This window comes from Mus musculus, chromosome 3 (genome assembly GCF_000001635.26).
Source record: "Mus musculus strain C57BL/6J chromosome 3, GRCm38.p6 C57BL/6J".
In the NCBI taxonomy this organism is placed as follows: Eukaryota; Metazoa; Chordata; class Mammalia; order Rodentia; family Muridae; genus Mus; species Mus musculus.
The window spans coordinates 92,402,870-92,418,086 of NC_000069.6; the positions used below are offsets into that span (position 1 = coordinate 92,402,870).

General features: G+C 39.3%; 1 protein-coding gene across 1 annotated transcript; it reads left to right on the forward strand.

Annotated features, from left to right (window-relative positions):
• Positions 1–5,121: 5,121 nt before the first annotated feature.
• Positions 5,122–6,402, forward strand: Sprr2i (small proline-rich protein 2I). The gene is made up of 2 exons (NM_011475.3): positions 5,122–5,163; positions 5,828–6,402. The coding sequence occupies exon 2, from the start codon at positions 5,847–5,849 to the stop codon at positions 6,075–6,077; it is 231 nt and encodes a 76-aa protein (NP_035605.1). The 5' UTR covers positions 5,122–5,163; positions 5,828–5,846; the 3' UTR covers positions 6,078–6,402.
• The last annotated feature ends 8,815 nt before the right edge of the window (positions 6,403–15,217 follow it).

The following is a 15,217-nucleotide window of genomic DNA, read 5'->3' on the forward strand; positions in this document are numbered from 1 at the left end:
AGGAAACTGCACACTCATTTCCATAATTCATGGTTTAATCTACTCTCTCACAATCAGAAAATTTGTGATCCTTTTCATCCACTCCTCTCTCAGCTATTGTGTTAGTGGGACTCATTCTTACACTGGCATAGTGGTCTTCTGGTGTAGGTTTGGTTTTAATTTCTCTAGTGACTGGAGATGTTGAACATTTTTCTACTACTCTTAGTTATTGAAACTCTAAACAATACAAAAAATTAACTTTGGAAAAGTTAGATTAATGCCTGAATTTTAATTCTACAATTCCAGGCAATTAGTCCTAAGTACAGTCAATAGCATTTTCAGTACAATCACCATTATAATTACCAATACTACAATCATTACCACAAACATTACAAGTTATCACACTATACACCACTGCCTACCTCCAAAATCATCGCCACCCTCACTACTATATCTCCACTAAGAGCATCATATTCCTATTAATAACATCCACCAGCCATTCATGGTGGTGCATGCCTTTAATCCTAGCACTCTGGAGGCAGAGGCAGGCAGATTTCTGTGTTCGAGGCCAGCCTGGTCTACAAAGTGAGTTCCAGGACAGCCAGGGCTATAAAGAGAAAATCTGTCTCAAAAAGACAAACAAACAAACAAACAAACAACAAAAAAACCCCTAAAAAACATCTATCAACATCCATCTCCACCAGTGCCAAAAGCATGATCAAAAATCCAAACAAACATAGTAATGTGGAGGAAAGTAATTCCAGGCAGTGAGTGTGAAGCCTCACATTTCTGGTTATTATTTATTTTATGTTAGTATAGAATTTTTATTTTTGGTCTTTTCTTAATGGCTTATATTTTATCATAGTAAAACATGAAATTAAATGAAGAAATGGAAAAATATTAAAACGTCATGTTTAGCCCTGTCATTGATTCATAAAATCTTTGGGAAATAAGGATAAAACTATTCATGCTGAATCCAGCCCCATTTTACATAAAAGTTTGAAATACTAAGAAAATCAAATGTTCAGGGCAATGATACATGACACCTACTAAAGTCATTTGTGTATATATTCATGTGTGTGCACACAAGTGTTCCATGTCTCAAGTCTTGAAGACTCATACTTGGAGAAATTGTGCTGTGTGTCTTTGATCATATGGAGCAGCTGTTTCTTCATGGAGCTTATGTGGAAGGAACTCAACTTTAGTACTTCAGCATGAATAGAATCTCAGGATGTTCTGACTCTTGTGCCACTGCTGTGAGAATTAATAACCTCTATTTCAAATCAAAGATATTATCATATATCTTTGTAAAAACTGAAGTGTTTCATCATGATACTTCATTATATGCAGATAGTGTATTCACCTTTTTCCACTGCATTCAACATTCAAGAGCAAACGCATGATACCTGTGTTAGGCAACTTGCTTATGTCCTTTAAAATGTCTTTTTAAAGATACTATCTTTATTAATTCTGTGGTAATTTCATACAGTGCATTTCTATGGTATTTGCTCAGATGTTTACAACCAACTGTCCTTAATCACCCATTGTGCATTTCTTTCCCTTGCCATCCAACTTCATGTTCTTTTCTATTTGCTTCTTCATGTTCCCACCAATCCCAGTTTGTGTATTCCAAATACTCTAGAGAGTGGAGTCTCCACTAGTGTGTGAGCAACATGCCAAGCATCATATCATTAAAGAAAACTAATACTCCTTCTCCCAGAAGCTATCAACAGTCAATTGTTCATCAGATAATGGTGAGATTCCATGCTTCCTTTCTCTTCCATGCTGAGTTTTTGTCTGGTTTGAGCTTTCATATGTCTTATGCACATTGTCTAGATAAATATGAGTTTAAATGTTTATGGTCTTTTGAGTGAAGAAAACAGTTCCTACCTCTTGCTTTTATAAACATTCTGCCAACCCTTCCATGAGAGTAATGTGAAGCACACACGTTTCTTATCCTCTGCACCATGGGTCAGTTGCGGTCTCTTTACTAATAATTTTCTGTAGGTCGAAGCTTCTCTGATGAGGAATGAGAGATGAGTGGATAAGAGTATAGCAATGTCACAAGGGATTTTTTGTGATTTGTCAACTATGAGAATAATAGCATTTGTAATATCACCCAGGGCTGATATCCTATCTAGCTATAGATTCTCTCCCTTTTACCAGTACCAGCTATGTACTTTGTTTCATGGAGAAGAATCTTAAGTTCAACAGAAAGTGGGTAGTTCCTCCCACGCATTTGTGCTACATTCATACCAGTGGTCATACCCTATCAAGCCAGTCATTGTTGTAGCATTCAGGATCTAGATCTTTGTGAGACTTGGTAATTTTTTTCTCTCTTTTAGCAGTATACAGAACACCTTCCAGTATCATAAGGGCTGGCCAGAAGGGATAGTGTCCAAATAAGGGCTTCCTGGATTTCTCCATGTCCTGTGACTTATACATGTTATAGCTAGAGAAATAGTGTCTTAATAAGAATTTCTAGAAGGTTTAGTGCAATAATAGATACAAAAGAACCTGTATGTGTACACACATAAAGTGTTCTATGTCTCAAGCCTTGAAGGCTCACACATGGAGAACGTGTGCTGTGTGTCGTTGTTTATATGTGGCAGCTGTTTCTTCCTGGAGCTTGTGTGGAAAGACCTCAACTCTAGTGCCTAAGACTATATAATTACACATTTTAGTAACCTTTCAAATTTGTAGATTTCTACAGGGCTTTTAAGAAAAACCTTCAGCATCAACTATCCCTCTCCTTATGTCCTGATGTACTCTGCCCTCCCAACTCCTACCACAATGTAATTCTTCATTTTTCATTACTACCATTTTGCCCTTTATACCCTTCTGAGTGGGCTACATTCAGAAGAGGAAAGATGGGTGTACCTGACTCTGACTTACGGACAGTAAAGTCAGGATGAATCTACTGGCATCTCAATTCAGTATGTAATTGTGTAATTTGTCATGGGAAAAGCCAGACATTTTCCTAGGAGTGTCCTTTATGTTCTATATGCAAATATGGAGAGCAGTAAATCTACTAACCTGGCCTAGTGGTATGTGTACAGCCTTTATGAGCCATCTAATGATGGTGCATTTGTCACCATCTGCCCTCATGTGGTGAACTCTGAACCTTTTTCCCTTTAGGGACATTGATTGTAGCATTCTCAGCTGAACTCTTCCTTACTGTCATAAGCATTGACAGTCATAGGAAGCTGACATGCTTCAGTGAAGTTGACTCAGTGCCCAACTGCTTTTTAGAGCAATACTGGGAGATGTTAAAGGCGTTTTTCATCTTCGTCATTTTATTCTTTCTTCTCCAGATATAAAGCAACTTTCCAGGATCAAATAGAATTTCTTTCTCTTCTCTTCTCTTCTCTTCTCTTCTCTTCTCTTCTCTTCTCTTCTCTTCTCTTCTCTTCTCTTCTCTTCTCTTCTCTTCTCTTCTCTTCCATCCTTCCTTTCTTTCTTCCTTTCTTCCGTTCGTCCGTCCGTCTTTCTTTCTCTCTCTCTTTCTTTCTTTCTTTCTTTCTTTCTTTCTTTCTTTCTTTCTTTCTTTCTCTCTTTCCTTCTTCTAACACATTTGTTGTCCCAATTAGCAGGTTCTAGATCCTTGAATTTTCTGTTTTTTTTTTGTTTGTTTGTTTGTTTGTTTTCTTGGTTTTGTCAAATTCCTTGGTCCTCCTAAGTGCTAATAATGGCAGCATTTATGGTCATCACTGAGATTACTCAGTGTTCTAAATTTTAAACTTCAGACTGCATGTCTTATAGATGACATTTTCGCCAAGTCCCATTGCTCTATCCTTTAAAACATATACATTTCTTAATGAAAATGTGAAGAAAAGGAAAGAAATCCAAGGGTAATGAGACAAAATGGTGACATAGAAGGAAAAATCAGGAAGTTCTGAGGAAGTTTGGAATTGATGAGTTGTTCTAATATTTCATAGACTAGAGGTTCCCTCTTTGTGGAGAAACCTTAGGTAATATTTCTCATATCCAGAGAGTTCCTAACAAAAGGAGCAGTGCAATGAGCCTTGTCACTCTCTTTTGTGCACATGCCCTAAGTGCCAAGCCTTCTTTTCCCCAAACGTGTTAAACAGTAAATCAAGAATTACAAAAATACCAAAATTTGTATTATGTCAGGTTTTATGCAGCAATGATTTAATAATAAACCTTAAAATATCAGGAAGTAATATTTATGTAGGCACATGGAAAATTAAAATGCAAGACTGAGGTTCTCTCTCTCTCTCTCTGTGTCTGTGTGTGTGTGTGTGTGTGCATGCGTGTGCGTGCATGTCAGTGTTTGTGAGCATACATGTGTCTGATGTGTCTGGGCTTGTGTGTGTGTGTGTGTATGCATGTATGTGTTTGGGGGTCCTTTTGGAAGTTATCAGATAAATTTTAGTCACTGTGTACCACAAGGAATCTTCACATAGGTGATCTGTGAATGACTGTGAGTCTTCATGCTAAGCAAAAACATGCTTAGGACAGGTGCAATTTTATCTCCTTACTGTCATGATATTCAGTCTTGTGGTCATCTTTGGGGTGAGTGCAATTATATACCCCAAATATGTCATTTAATATGACAGTACTGAAGAGGGTCAAGATAAGACCCAAGGCCATCAGCCTCCTCTCTGAAGGACCTATATTATTTCCTAAGATGAACAGAAAAGTATCAAACCTGGGCAGGACATATGACCTGTCTCTGGGAACAGAGTTATCACAGGTGATGCTGAAATTATGCCTATGGTCCCCTTTAATTTCCATCTTTCATCCCATAGGCAAGTTACACCTAAAAGACAGGAACATAAATGGGCCAATGCACCATAGGATACCAATTAGTTGAAATAGTACAAAGAGGACACAAGTTGAAATAGAAAGAAATAATGTCTTTAATCAATAAAGAGAGCTTAGACAACCAGTGTGATCACACTGGATTTGAAGACAGAAGGGCTCACTGAGTCACAGGACTGAACAATGATGATGTCCAGGAACAAGGTATTTTCTATTCTGTAGAGTCCCAGTCAAGCTAGTCATGCGTGGATTTGCATTTTGGTTGGGCAATTCTTGGACCTGCCTTCTATCAGTCACAAGTGCTTCCATTAGGCTGGACAGCCAGTCTTATAAAGAGATCCTTGGCTGGTTGTCTGCAGACTCCTGGTATTCAAGTTCTAGACTACTTCGGAGAAGTAGGTGAGTGTTGTTTCTTGATTTGGTCTGTCTTAATGGTCTCTCTGTGGGCTGTAGTAAGTTTTGAAGAAGTAAGTTTTTTGAATATGGTTTTGATCATGGCTTGGCTGCTACCTATCTAGCAGTCAGAAATTTAGCAATGGATCTACTAGTCAACTTAGACAAGTAGCTTTTTCTTTCATTTGGCAGGCAGTTGAACATAGTACATTTATCTTTCATATGCATCATTTGGTGTTCTTTGAAATGTCATATAACTTATGCAGGTATTAGACCTGAGATTTTCCTTAGCTGTCCTTTATTGTACAAACTCAGACAACCTACTGTCATGATATAGAGAGTGAAAAGTTCTGGAATTGGTTTTGAGATTCCTCAGGGCACCAGAGCTTGACTGCCTATCTTGAAAGTGTTGCTTTGTGTAAAGACATTGTTTGTTTCATTGGAATAAAATGTTTTCTCCTGAAAAAGAAGGTATGATTCAAAAAAGGATTTTTCAAGGTTACATGCAACAGATTACTGACAAGAAAGAAAAAAGCCAGAGTCTACTAAAACAGGATTTGAGGAATCATGTTTACGGCCAGAGAGAGAAAAGAATGATAAAATGATGTTACAAGTCTCTATCAATCTTGGTGGGGATCAGCCCTGAACACTTTCATGTAATTTCTTTCAGATCCTGAGAATTCAGCACTATGTCTTACCAACAGCAGCAGTGCAAGCAGCCTTGCCAGCCTCCACCTGTGTGCCCACCCAAGAAGTGCCCTGAGCCTTGTCCTCCTCCACAGTGTCCTGAACCTTGTCCTCCTCCAAAGTGCCCTGAGCCTTGTCCTGAGTCATGTCCCCCTCCCTCATACCAGCAGAAATGCCCTCCTGTGCAACCTCCTCCACCATGCCAGCAGAAGTGCCCACCCAAAAGCAAGTGAATGCCTCAGCATTCATCGAGACCAAGAGAAGAAGAGGAACTCCATCTCACATGCCTCCATAGCAACAACTGATGTCTTCCCTTCAGAGTCTGTCACAGATGCAGAAGAATTTGCTCCACATAGCACCTCCTTCTACATGCCAGTGATTATCTCTGATAGGGAAGGCATTAACCTGAGATGATAATCCTGCTGCTGTAAAGGGCCTGCAGAGAATGATCCTTCTTGCATGGTTCAGTAGACCATTTTTCAAATCTCTCTGTCACTTTGGCAAGCTAGATCTCACTGTTTTTTCATTTCCTGAATAAAGTACCGTCTTGTTGAAGGTATTCTTGTTTATTTTCTGCCTGGTCCAGTATGGCTGTGAAAGAGTAGATGTGACACAGTTCTTGCCCCTGAAACTGATCTGCTTGCTGTCTTTACTATTTTACTTTTAACCTTTCTTTCCAGGGAATATATTTTTCCAATTACTCAGAGCTAATCACACTGTAATAAATGAAACAGATGTGGTTCTCAGGAATGAGGAATGGAGATGTTCTTGAGGCTGTGTAGGACAAGGAACAGACCTTCTGCTTAGCCTTTAGAACCTTAGGAAAGGATCTAGACAATATAACTACAAAGACCATAAAACCTACATGGTCCTTTGTAGAAATAATTCATTGCCAGATTGGCCTTGAATTTGGAATCATGAGGAGACACACGTACCCTCTGGTCCAATGACTGCTGTATTAATTAGTCAGCGTGAACTTGGGGACATCAAGGATAGAAAGTTAAAGTGGTCTAAGAAAAAAAGGGTATAGATAGAAAATATTTAAATTTACATAAGATTTGGAAATAAATAGTATTAAATGGAAAGTACATGAGGCTATAGAATTGCTAGGATGAGGAAACAAAGATTAGAGAATTAAAAGATGATATAGAATCATATAAAATGTTAGTAATTTGTTTTTTCTAGTTATTTGAAGTATTAAAGATGATAATGCCTGGAAAGATATTAGAGAGGGCAAGCCTCTTTCCTTACATAAATTTTAAAAGTTTGTAAGGAATCATCCTAATTTTAGTAGTTTGTCATCTTTCTGTTCTTACATGAAAGCAGTTATTAAAGATTGCTGTCTGCTGTAACAGGAAAGCGCAAGAGCTGTACCCAGCTACCCATGAATAACAGGGTTGTGTAAAACCTATAAAGAAATGTTCTTTTGTTTTGTATTTAGTTTCTGCTCTAAGGAAATAGGGGTTGGGACTATTGATCTGGAATTCATAGAATTTATATAAATTTAAGAATTTTTAAGATTATTAACAGTGATCAAAGCCTTAATGATGTAATTTAAAAAAAAAAAAAAGACTGGTTTCAAGCTTTCTGTTCAAAAATGAGAATAAGGAAGGATGATGAGAACCTTCAGGGAACAGAGAGAATGCGTGAACTGACAGGGTACATCCACTACTGACTTTGAGTCATTATTGAATCAGCACCGCTCCCATTCCTGCCTTTGTCGAGACACTCCTCATGCTGGACCTCAGCAACTTTCTTCAAAAATTGCTTTTTTATTGTTATAATATGGTCATGTTTCTTTATTTCTAAATCTTGCTCTGCTTGGCAATTTGCTGTAATCAGGTTTTGACAGAATTTTAGATCATGTCAAAGAATAATTAGTTTCTTAGTAAGAGATGTTTTTGCTATGATGAAACACCATATCCACAGTGAAATTGGGTAGGAATGTAATTTGGATTACACCAACATTCATAATCTATCAATGAAGGCACTCAGGAAAGGAACTTATAAAGGGAAAGAACTTGGAGACAGGAGCTGATGCAGAGGCTGTGCAAACTGGCTTGCTTCACACATCTTGCTCAACCTGCTTTCGCTGCCATCCACAGTAGGATGTGCTCTTCCCCCTTAATCACTTAACTATGAAATCTTCCAAAGGCTTGCTCACATCCCAGTCTTACAGAGGCATTTTCTCATTGGATGCCATCTCCTCTATCATGCCTTAGCTTGTGCCAAGTTGACTTCAGACTAGCCATCACATTTAGTGTTGAATTGCTGGGGAACACATCATATATTTCTGCAAAATTACAATCTCACCTTCAGCACATGCTAGTTTAAGAAGAGTGAGTAATATTCGGGAATTCATGTGCCACTTAGTTTATATTTTCTACTCACACCTCCACTGAGCTTGTGTCTTCTAAATTTACTCTTCCCTGGAAGTTACATATCTACACTAATCTATCCTTATTACATTCATTTGCTTTTATATTTGAAACAACCATGTGAACCATGTCCTTTAGAATGTACTTAGTTTTCTTTACATGATCATATACAGTTGAATGCATTTGCTGGGAAGCAACCTGATACCATTATTTTTGTTACTGAATGTTACTGCATTGTATGCTCTATTTGACCTTTTGTTTATAAGAACCCAAGTGATGCCACTGTGTTATATGATCATTCTGCTTTTAGTGTTAATTCTTTGGAGTAAATCCCACACTGACTTCCATAATTGAGGAGTTAATCTACTTTCTCACAGTAAATGACTTTGATTTCTTTCACCTCCACTTCCCTGACAAGACTTGTTATTGTGTTGGTGCTACTCTGTTTTTTTTTTTCTTTCATTAAATTCATTTACCAATTCACTTTACATCCCAATATCAGTCCCCCTTTCCTCCCAGTACCCCCTCATGCAGATACCCCCATTCCTCCCTCTCCTCCTTTGAGAGGTGAGGGTCTCCTCTCTAGATATCACATGCTCCCACTACCCCTGCCCCCTTGCATATCAAGTCCCTGCCGGATAGACTAGGCACATCTTTCCCCATGGCAGCCCAGTTAGGAGAACAGAATCCACAAGCAGGAAGGCAGGCAGACAATATATTCAGGGACAGGTATTGCTCCTGTTGTTGAAGGACCTCCATAAAAAACAAGCTGCTCATCTGCTACATATGTGCTGGAGGCCTCAGACCAGCTAATGCTTGCTCTTGGATTGGTGGTTCAGTTTCTGGGAGACCCCAAGAGTCCAGGTTAATTGACTGTTCCAGTCTTCCTGTAGAGCCCCTGTTCTCTTTGGGTCTTCCAATTCTTCTCTCCACTCTTCCTGAAGACTGATCTCTATTTAATGTTTGGGTGTGAGTCTCTTCATCTCTTTCCATTGGCTGTTGGGTGGAGCCTCTCAGAAGACAGTTACGCTAGGTGTTTGTCTGCAAGCATAACAGTGTATCATTAATAGTGCCAGGGATCAGATCTTGCCAATTAGGGGTGGTACTAATTCTTACACAGGTATAATAATCTTCTGGTGTAGGTTTCATTTTAACTTCCCTTACAGCCAAAGGTGTTGAATATTTTCTTGTTGTGGCTGTAAAAATTTGTAATCAACTTAAAAGTCTTTGGTAATTATTGAATTAATATATGCTGTTTGATTTGTAAAATCCTAGGTATGTAATTAATGTCAAGTAAGTGTTGAGAGTGCCTTTATACCCTCTGCCCATGTCCCCTCAGTTTGTATTAACTACTTGTCTTGGCTGTCCTGGTCACAAGCTCTGTTTTTATTTGTCTCTGGGAGTCAGGCAGATTCTGGGATTAGTGAATGTAAAAGTGCCTGCTGCACATGTGTGGGTCATTGGGGCACTAGTCAGAGCATGCTGCATCTTCCTACATTGTATAGAACATCCTGTTGTTTGTTTTTACTTTTTTGCATCTGGTAGTATAGAATCATGATTGTTTTTAGGGACTTTTCTTGGTGGATTACATAATATTATAGTAAAGTATAAAATTAAATGAAATGGGAAAGCATTAAAAATTCATCTCTGTGCTTGTCATTTGATTCATGTAAAAACCTTAGAAAATTAGGATAAACAATAATCAGGTTGAGCACAGCACTGTTTCACATAAAATTAAAAGACTCAAATAGTTAGTGCAATGACAGATGACATCTAGATTGATGTTTGTGTTGGTATTCAAGTATGGGCACATTATGAGGGCTCATATATGGAGAAAGTGTGCTGTGTGTCCTTGTCCATATGTGGCAGCTCTTCATGGAGCTTACATGGAAGGAACTCAATCGTAATGTCTCACTCTGGAAAGATACTCAGGCTACTCTGACTCTGGTGCCAGTTCTGTGAGAATTAATAGCCTTTATTTGAAAAAAACAATGACATTAGAATATATAATTGTAAAAGGTGAAGTATTTCATCATATTTCAATATGCTTAAAGAGTGCATCCACCCTCATGGACTGCATTCAACATATAAGAGTAAACACATTATACTTGTCTTTGGAGACTTGCTTATGTCATTTAACAAGATATCTTTATTAAAATGTTATCTTTATTAACTCTTTGGGAATTTTATACAATGTGTTTCGATGGTAGCCACCCAGGTACCTATAAACAACGGTCTGTATTCATTCACTGTGTGATTGCTTTTCTTTTCACACAATATTGTTTACTTTTCTATATGCTGCTACCTTTACCATCAATCCCAATTTGTGTAGTCCAACTATTGTAGAGAGTCGGACCTACTCTGTGTATGGTCAACATACCAAGGATAACATCATTGAAGAGTACTGACTCTTCCTCTCCCAGAAGCCATCGATAGCTCCTCAGCTAGTGGTAAAATTTCATACTTCCTTTCTCTCCCATGCTGAGTTGTTTTCTGGCTTGAGCTTTCACATGACTTATGTGAATGTGTCTCAGTAGTTATGAATTTAAATATTTAATGGCGTGGCTGAGTGAGAAAAGATTCTACCTCTTGCTTCGAGAATATTTCTTCTTATTTTTCCATGAGCATAATGTTAAACACACACAAATTTCTTATTCTCTGAACCATTGATCAGGTGAGGGTCTCTGTGCTAATAAGCTACTGCAAGTAGAAGCTTCTTTGATGAGAAATGAGAGCTATATTGATATGAGTATAGAAGTATCACTGGGGATTTTTGTGTTGATTTGCCCATTTTGAGAATAGTGGTTTTGATTGATTATCCTGCAGGGCCTATGTCCTCCCTAGCTACAGATCCTCCCTCCTTTATGAGTGATGTGCATGTACTTCATTTCATGGGGAAGACTCTTACTCAAATCAAAATAACAAATCATTGATTCCTCCCAGGCATTGTGCTACACTCATACCAGTGGGCACATCTCATCATGCCAATCATTGTTGTACCCTCAGAGTTCAGATCTGGGTGAGACTTGGTGATTATTTCTCTATCTCTCTCAGCAGTATACGTAGCATCTTACAGAACCATGAGGGCTGGCCAGAAGGGATGTAGTGTCTAGATGAGAATCTATTAGGTCTTTCCACGTTCTCTGACTTACGCATGTGATTTTTACAGCAATAGGGTCTTACCATGAGGTTCTAGAGGGTAGACAAGATTACAGGCAAGTCAAGATTGCTGTAAGATAGCAAGAGCAGTCTATAGACCCCACTGGCTAACTAAAAAGAAATAATTTATTATTGGTATTCAGGTTTGCATTTTCTAGTTCATAGTGACTACTTGTGGTACTATCCCTCCCATTCTCCCCTCTCTAATTGTAATGTAACTTCACTAAAACATTTATATATGTATATCTTTTAGTAAGCTTTTAGAGTAGTAGATTTCTGCAGAGCTTTTTTATTTCCATTTTTATTAGATATTTTCTTTATATACACTTCAAATGCTATCCTGAAAGTTCCCTATACCCTTCCTCCAGCCTGCTCCCCTACCTCCTGCTTCTTGGCCCTGGCATTCCCATGTACTGGGGCATATAAAGTTTGCAATACCTAGGGGCCACTCTTCCCAGTGATGGCCGACTAGGCCATCTTCTGCTACATATGAAGCTAGATATACAAGCTCTGGGGGTACTAGTTAGTCCACCTATAGGGTTGCAGACCCTTTCAGCTCCTTGGATGCTTTCTCTAGCTTCTCCATTGGGGGCCCTGTGTCCCATCTTATAGATGACTGCAGAGCTTTTAATCACGACCTTCAATGTTGATAATCCCTCTGTGTATGCCCTGATGTACTCTGCCCTCCCATCTCCTATAACAATGTAATTCGTCTTTTTCTGTCATTTCCCCTTCACCCTTTGTACACTTCTGAGTGGACTACATTCAGAAGAAGAAACTTGGGTTTAACTGTCTCTGTGTTACTTTCAAATCACAACTCAGTAGGAAATTTTGTAATTTGTAACAGCAGAAGCCAGACATTTTCCTAGGATGACCCTTTATGTGTTATATGTAAATATGGAGAAGAGTAAGTCTCCTATTAACCTGGGCAGGTGGCATGTGCACAGCCTTTATGAGCCATCTACTGTTGATGCATTTGTCAGCATCTGCCCTCAGGTTCTGAACTGTGATGACTATTTCTCTTTAGGGACATGGACAGTGGCATTCTTGCCTGGATCCTTCCTTACTGTCATAAGCTTTGACAGTCATAGGAAGCTGACGTGCTTCACTGAGGTTGACTCAGTGCCATCTGCTTCACAGAGCATAGCTGGGAGAAGTTAAAGGCTTTTTCATCTTCCTCATTCTATAATCTCTCTCTCTCTCTCTCTCTCTCTCTCTCTCTCTCTCTCTCTCTCTTTCTTCTTTAACATCTTTTTTGTCCCAATTAGCAGGTTTCAGATGTTTAAATTTCCAGTTTTTGGTTTATACTCTAATTACTTCCTGGACATTTCAGCTAATGTCATCCCTGTTGGGTTCTGGGAGTCTCTTGCTTTCCTGGCATCTGGGACTTGCTGGGAGCTACCGCCAGCTCCCCAACCCCCATTGCTATACACCTCTGTTCAAATTCCTGATCCTCTGTGAATCATCCCTGCTTCACAAAGGCGAGGGAGAAGCTGTAGAGATGATAACCAGAGGTTAGGAACGGCCCTCGGTTGGGGAGTGGGGTCACCCATACACCTCCAAATTTTTAACCCAGAATTGATCCTGTCTAAAGGAAGTACAGGGACAAATTGGGAAGCAGAGACTGACAGAAAGGCAATCCAGAGACTGGGGATCCATCCCATATACAATCCACCTGGGGATCCATCCCATATACAGACATCAAACCCAGACACTATTGCAGATGCCAAGAAGTGCTTACTGATCGGAGCCTGTTGTTATAGCTGTCTCTGAGAGGCTCTGCAAGAGCCTGACAAATACAGAGGAGGATGCCAACCATTGGATTGAGAATGAGGACCTCAATGGAGGAGTTAGAGAAAGAACTTAAGAAGTTGAAGGGGTTTACAACCCCATAGGAAGGACAACAATATCAACCAACCAGACACCCCAGAGCTCCCAGGGACTAAACCACTAACCAAATAGTACAAATGGAAGGACCCATGGCTCCAGCTGCATATGTAGCAGAGGATGGCCTTATCTAGCATCACTGGGAGGAGAGGCCCTTGGTCCTGGGAAGGCTCAATGCCCCAGTGTAGGGGGTTGGCAGGGCAGTGAATTGGGAATGGGTAGGTGGGGGTTGGGGAGCACCCTCATAGAAACAGGGGGAGGGGAGATAGGATAGCTGGATTGTTGAGGGGAAACCAGGAAAGGGGATAACATTTGAAATGTAAGTAAATAAAATATCAAAAAACACAAACAAACAAACTTCTGGGACATACCAAGTGCTAATAATGAGAGTAGTTAGTGTCATCACTGAGATTTCTGAGTGTTTTAAAATGTAAACTTCAGACTCCCTGTTTTAAAGATGCTATTTTCTCCTAGCACCATAACTGTCGATTTGAACAGAGACATTTTCTTATTGATGAAACAAAATGTTGAAATAAAAGGAAAACTCATGAACTCCTGAGGCAGAATTGGAATTGATGACTAGCTCTGATATTCCATAATTTTTTAATTCTTTCTCTATGGGAATCACTTGTTGGAGAAATGTCACATGTTTTCTTTCACATCCTGGGACTGCAGCACTATGTTTTACCAACAATAACAGTTCCCTCTGACTTGCAAGCACCCTCCTGTGTACCTACCCCTACAGTGTCCAGAGCCCTGTCCTCTCTCAAAGTGTTATAACATCAACCAAAAATTAAGTCATAAAATTTTAATTCATTCTCTCAGTTTTATGTAACTAAGATTTCATAACTATTAGAAATTCAGGACGTGATATAGGTAGCTACATGGAAGTTTAAAATGTAACATTTATGTTTTCTCTGTCTGTCTGTCTGTCTGTCTCTATCTCTCTGTTTTTCTGTCTCTGTCTCTCTCTGTTTCTGTCTCTCTCTTTCTCTGTCTCTCTCTGTCTTTCTCTCTCTGTGTCTGTCTCTCTGTCTCTCTCTGCCTGTTTCTCTCTCTCTCTGTCTCTCTCTCTCTGCCTCTGTTTCTCTCTCTCTCTCTCTCTCTCTCTCTCTCTCTCTCTCTCTCTCTCTCTGTGTGTGTGTGTGTGTGTGTGTGTGTGTTTGTATGTACTCTGTCTTAAGGAAGTTCTCAGATAAATATTGGTTGCTGTGTACCACAGGGAATCTCAACAGCTCTTCACATAAGTGAACTGTAAGTGACTGAGTCTTCTTGCTAATAAAGAACATACTGAGGCCAGGTGCAGTTTCAGTTCATGTACTGTCATGATAAGCATTCTTGTGGTTGTCCGTAAAGGTGAGTACAAATAGATACTGCAAATGTGTCATTTGATAGGGCAATCCTGAAGATGGTCAGGATAAGGCCCAAGGCTGCCAGCCTCCCCTTGGAAGGGCACATATTTTTTATGGTTCACAAAGAAGAATCAAACCCAGGCAGGAGACATGATCTATCTCTTCAACAAGGTTGTGAAAGATGATGCTGAAATAACATCCATGGTCCCCTTTAATTCTATTCTTTCAGCCCATACGTAAATACCTAAAAGCAAGAATGTAAATGGGCAAATGCACAACAGAATGCCAATGAGTTGAAGTGTAACAACTAGGACACAATTTGTAATACAGAAAAAAAATATGTTTGTAATCAAAAAAGAAAACTTAGACAACCAGTAAGAAAACTCCACACTTTGTGCATCTATCAGATCTTACTGAAACTGTAAAAAGGGGGATTACCTGCTGAGTCACAGCACTGAATCAGTGATGTCCAGGAACAGGATATTTCAAATTCTGTAGAATTCTGGATAAGCCAGTTGGGCATGGATTTGCATTGGTTGGGAAATTCTTGGACCTGCCCACTATTAAATACTTCTATTCCCACTGGGCTGGGCAGTC